The 4,527-nt window shown below is 61.7% G+C and overlaps 2 protein-coding genes across 2 annotated transcripts in view; one reads left to right on the plus strand and one right to left on the minus strand.

Moving 5' to 3' along the window:
* TINAGL1 (tubulointerstitial nephritis antigen like 1) overlaps window positions 1-1,735 on the plus strand; it is an 8,285-nt gene extending 6,550 nt beyond the window's left edge. Inside the window, exon 11 of the mRNA XM_026863213.1 lies at window positions 1,591-1,735. Coding sequence (XP_026719014.1) covers window positions 1,591-1,735 — 145 coding nt within the window. The remainder of the gene's footprint in view (window positions 1-1,590) is intronic.
* Window positions 1,490-4,048, minus strand: PEF1 (penta-EF-hand domain containing 1). Its single transcript, XM_026863418.1, has 3 exons — window positions 3,874-4,048; window positions 3,237-3,380; window positions 1,490-2,419 (listed from the first exon to the last, which is right to left on the minus strand). Exons 1-3 carry the CDS (start codon window positions 4,046-4,048, stop codon window positions 2,190-2,192), a joined length of 549 nt encoding a protein of 182 aa, XP_026719219.1. The 3' UTR covers window positions 1,490-2,189.
* Between the last annotated feature and the right edge of the window lie 479 nt (window positions 4,049-4,527).

The raw sequence follows: 4,527 nt of genomic DNA on the forward strand, positions 1-4,527 counted from the left end.
CGGGGATGGGGCGGGGAGGGGGGGTACAGCCCCACAGTGCCCCCGTCCCGGTGGGGCCACAACTGGGGACCACGCAGCAGCACAGCCCCGGGCCCCCCTGTCCCTTCCAACCCCCCGGGGCTGTACCTTTAAGATTTTTTTTTTTGTGTATTTATTTTGCTTTTTATTATTTGTAAATAAACTTTTTGAAGCCTCAGTGCCCGGGGGGGGGAGGGGTTTGCCTTCCCCAACCCCAGTCAGGGTTGGGGGGGAGGTGGCCCTGCTGCCCCTTCTCTGACCTGTCCCCGGGGGGGGGACACGACACCCAGCTGTGGCCCCCGGAAGGGCTGCGGGGTGAGATAAAGCCCCGCTCATTGTGCACCTTCCGGCCCCGCTGGCTCCCGGTGACGGTGGCCAGCAGCCAGCACTGGACCCGCCACAGGCATGTGCAGCCACACGGGCCACCAGAGCTGGCACTGTGGCCAGGAGTGCCACCACGGCCACCCCACAGCCAGGAGTGCCACCGGAGTCACCCCATGGCCAGGAGTGCCACATGTGGCCCAGAATGCCACCATGGCCACCCCATAGCCACCACACAAGTGCCACCAGAGTCACGCCATGGCCAGGAAGGCCACCATGGCCACGAGTCCCACCGCCGCGGGCTCACAGGAGCGGTGGGGAAGCTGAGCAGACCCGTGGTGCGGAGTGGTAATATTCCTTTTTAAAAATTTATTTATTCTTTGCGTTTCCTCTCTCTTTCTTTCGCCCCCCCCCGACGGGGCTGGTACGCGAAGGCTGGAGTTGGGTGCCACCTCGTGGAACCAGCCTGCACCTGCGTGCGCTGGGTGACAACAGGCACCGTGACAGTGACAGCAGGCACCGTGACAGTGACAGCTCCTGTGCGGGTGACAGCGTCAGGGCAGGAGGGTGACAGCCCGCAGAGACAGCGACAGCCACCATGCGGGTGACAGCATCAGGGCAGGAGGGTGACAGCCTGCACAGGCAGCGACAGCCTCTACGTGGGTGACAGTGTGGGGTCAGAAGGGGCGACAACCTGCTGACAGTGACAGCCACTGTGTGGGTGACAGCGTGAGTTCGAGGGGTGACAGCCTGCACAGACAGTGACAGCCACTGCAAGGGTGACAGCCCGCACAGGCAGTGACAGCCACTGCAAGGGTGACAGGATGGGGTCAGGAGGGGTGACAGCCCACAGACAGCAACAGCCACTGTGCAGGTGATTCAGAGTAGCAACGAGTCTCAAAAAGCACCTCTGCGTGTTCTCATCGGGGCCAATCAAAGCATAATCACCCAGCCATCGTTTGAAAACCTTCACCTGTACCTCAGCAGGAGACTCCAGCACCTTCTTTTCTGCAAGAAATGTGGAAAAATTAACTTCAGGAAAGCAGCTGGGAGCAGCACCCAGGGGCCGTGTCCCCTCCCTGCACCCAGAGCGGCCACTGGCGCCCGTTGGGGGTGGACGGACAGGGGGCAGAGCAGCGTCCCCACGAGCCACGCAGCAGGCACAAACCACTCAGCGACCAGTGCACGTTGCCTTTTATTCAAAAGCTGTAAAAATAAGCTCTAAACCGTTTCCGAGTTTGGCTCGGGCAGACGAATCAAAACAGATGTTGGCAACAACTGGGGGGTGTCGATGATCCTGCGTGTGACAGCAGCGACATCCAGCAGCCCGGAGAGAAACGGGGCTCAGAGCCCCCAGAAAGCCAAGGTGGTCCTGGCAAGGAAGGGCTGTTGGTGACACAAGGACAAGCTCTGGCACCACTTGTGCCCTTCCCGCTGCTTTTTAAACAGAGTCCCCAAAAACATGCCGAGACAGGGACGTTCCACCGCAGATGTTCTCCCACGCAGAGCAACAGCATGGAGGGGGGGGATGTTTAAGCACATTTTTGTGTCGGGCAAAGGAAAAAATCTAAGCACTCCCAGGGCGACGTGGCACAGGTTACTGGTTTGGCTGCCCCACTCCGCGGCATGGCCCCAGAACCAGGCTCCAATTTGGCGTAGAGGCACCCACTGCCACCGAGTGGGGATGAGGGATCGACATCGGGAGGGTCCCAGTGCTCCTCAGGTGGAGCAGGCTGGAAAACCGGCCCGGGGGAAGCAGCTTGCTCTTTGGAGGGGTTCACCCACAGCCCAGCGTGAGGATGAGGATGGCTGCTGCTCCTGGAGAGTCCCCGGCCGGCTCGCAGCCCTCGTCACATCATGCGAGTCACCACCATGGTGAGGAAGTCCTCATAGCTCAGCCGCACGTTGCCCACCAGCCCCGTGTCCTTCTCGCGGAAGGCGTCGGTCGTGCTCTGCAGCTGCATGCAGATCTGGATGAAGCGGTCGAGCTGGATGCTGGGGTTGGAGGATCGCGGGGCATAGCGGGCCAGCAGCAGCTGGCTAAACTGGGGGCTCAGGTTATAGCCCATCTGGGAGAAAGCTGGGAGGCAAGAAACACTCGGATTAAACCTTCCCAACGGGAGGGAGAGCAATCATGCCCTCCATCCCGTGTGCTCTGCAGTGTTCACTTCCAACAACAGGTTTTTTGACCCAACGAACCAGCACCAGGTCCCGAGGGAATGGCCTCAAGCTGCCCAGGGCAGGGTCAGGCTGGCTCTGAGGAAGGATTTCTGTGCAGAAAGGGGTGTTGGGCGTTGGAATGGGCTGCCCAGGGCAGGGGGGAGTCCCCGGGATCCCTGGAGGGGTTGAAGAGTCGGGCTGAGCCAGCGCTGAGGGACCTGGGGGAGTTGGGAACGGTCAGGGGGAGGGTCCTAGTTGGGCTGGAGGAGCTTCAGGGGCTTTTCCAGCCAAGATGATTCTGGGATTCTGTGACGGGTATGTTTGGGAAGGGCTCTCCAGAGAGAAGAACCCAACCAAGGCAGGAATTTCAAACATTTTTCCCCTCCATCAGATGCACACACACCCAAGAGCTCCTCCCCGAAAACAGGCTTTAGCCACATGCCATTTGGGGCGGGGTGGGGGCATTTTGGGTTTCCTTCAGGAAGGAAGTTCATGCCACAGCCCTGGTGCAGCTCCTCCTCTCCTGCCCCACAGGAAGGCTCAGCACCAGCTCTGCCACAGCCGGTTTAGCCAGCCTGGCATGCCCCAGGGAGCTCAGAGACACCCAGCCCTGTTGCAGGGACAGTGCCAGGAGTCATCACCAGGCCAGGCTGGAAATAAAAACACCAAGCAGAGCCAGACAGCAGTCCCCAGGGAGCTCGGTAAGGGCTGGGTTGGTGTCTCTGCCCCTCGCCCACCTTGCTGGAGTTCGTTGAAGCTGATGGAGCCTGACTGGTCCCGGTCATACTGCTGGAAAAGGTTCTTCCACTGCTGGATGAAGCGCAGCAAGGCTGAGAAGCCGTACACGTCTATGCGTCCTGACCTGGTCTTATCGAACATGTCTGGGGAAGAAAAAAGCAAAGCGCAGGAGCAGGGCAGCGACACGCCGCAGAGCGCTCGGGACCTGTGCCACGGCTTCCTGCTCTGGCCCCAAAAGCCCTCCCTCAGCAGGACTGCGACCAGCCAGGCCCTCCCAATCCCCGAGAGGCTGGGAGGAAACGGCACCAAACCTCGATGCCAGGGCAAGCAGGGGAACAGGGTGACTCTCCTCGCTCCTGGAGCTCTCCGTCCCTTTCCTCCCTGCTCTCTGGGAGCAGGGGCTCGCTCAGCCTCACGCAGAGCTGCGTTCCCTTTCCCAAGCAGCATTTTGGGCTCCTGACTCACGTCCTCCACCAAAAGGACGCCCAGAGCTGCTCCAGAGAGCGCTCACAGGGCAGCGCTCGGGTAACGATGCCCAAACAGAGGAGCACAAGCTGGGCTGGGCTTCGCCCCGCCTGAGGCTTGTCTCAGACCAGAATAAAAAGCAGCAGGAGAGCAAGGAGAGCCCAGACTCACTGATCATCAGCAGGCAGGTCTCATCGTTGAACGTTGACCAGTTGGAGTTGACCAGCGCCTGCTTCAGCTCCTTCACGGAGATGTACCCGCTGCGATCCGCATCGACCGCCTGGAACCAGGAGAAGGCCTCCGGATCCACACCGGGGGGGGCATTACCTGCGCGGGGAGAGGCCATCAGCAGCTGGGAGGCCGCTGGTGGGTCTGTCCAACACCGGGGAGCGGCAGCGCTTCCGCACTGAGCAGCGTTTTACAGCTGCGTGATCCCGGGAAAACAGGCCGGGAAGGCCCGAGGCTGGCGGCGGGGACAGGGCGGTGAATCAGAGCCCTCGCTGCCGCCCCGCCAACCTGGCAGTGCCGGGAGACGGACGCGCGGCTCTGAAGTTTTTCTGAAGTTTTACACCGCGGCCTCTTCGGCGCTTCCCTCGGCAGGATTTTAAAATAATAAACCGGGACCTTGCGGGCGCGTCCACCCGGAGAACTCAGCTGAGGAGGGCGAGGGGCGCGCAGCCACCCGCCCCCCGGCACGGAGCGGGACTGGGCTGGGGGATACCCGCCCCCTGAGCCCGCACCTCTGTCCCGGGACACGCGGGGAGCCGGGTACCGGCCGCGGGAGGGAGCCCTCAGACCCGCGGCCCCACTCACCTCCGGGAGCCG

The sequence above is a fragment of the Athene cunicularia genome (assembly GCF_003259725.1).
Source record: "Athene cunicularia isolate RWA chromosome 23 unlocalized genomic scaffold, athCun1 chr23_part1, whole genome shotgun sequence".
Lineage (NCBI taxonomy): Eukaryota > Metazoa > Chordata > Aves > Strigiformes > Strigidae > Athene > Athene cunicularia.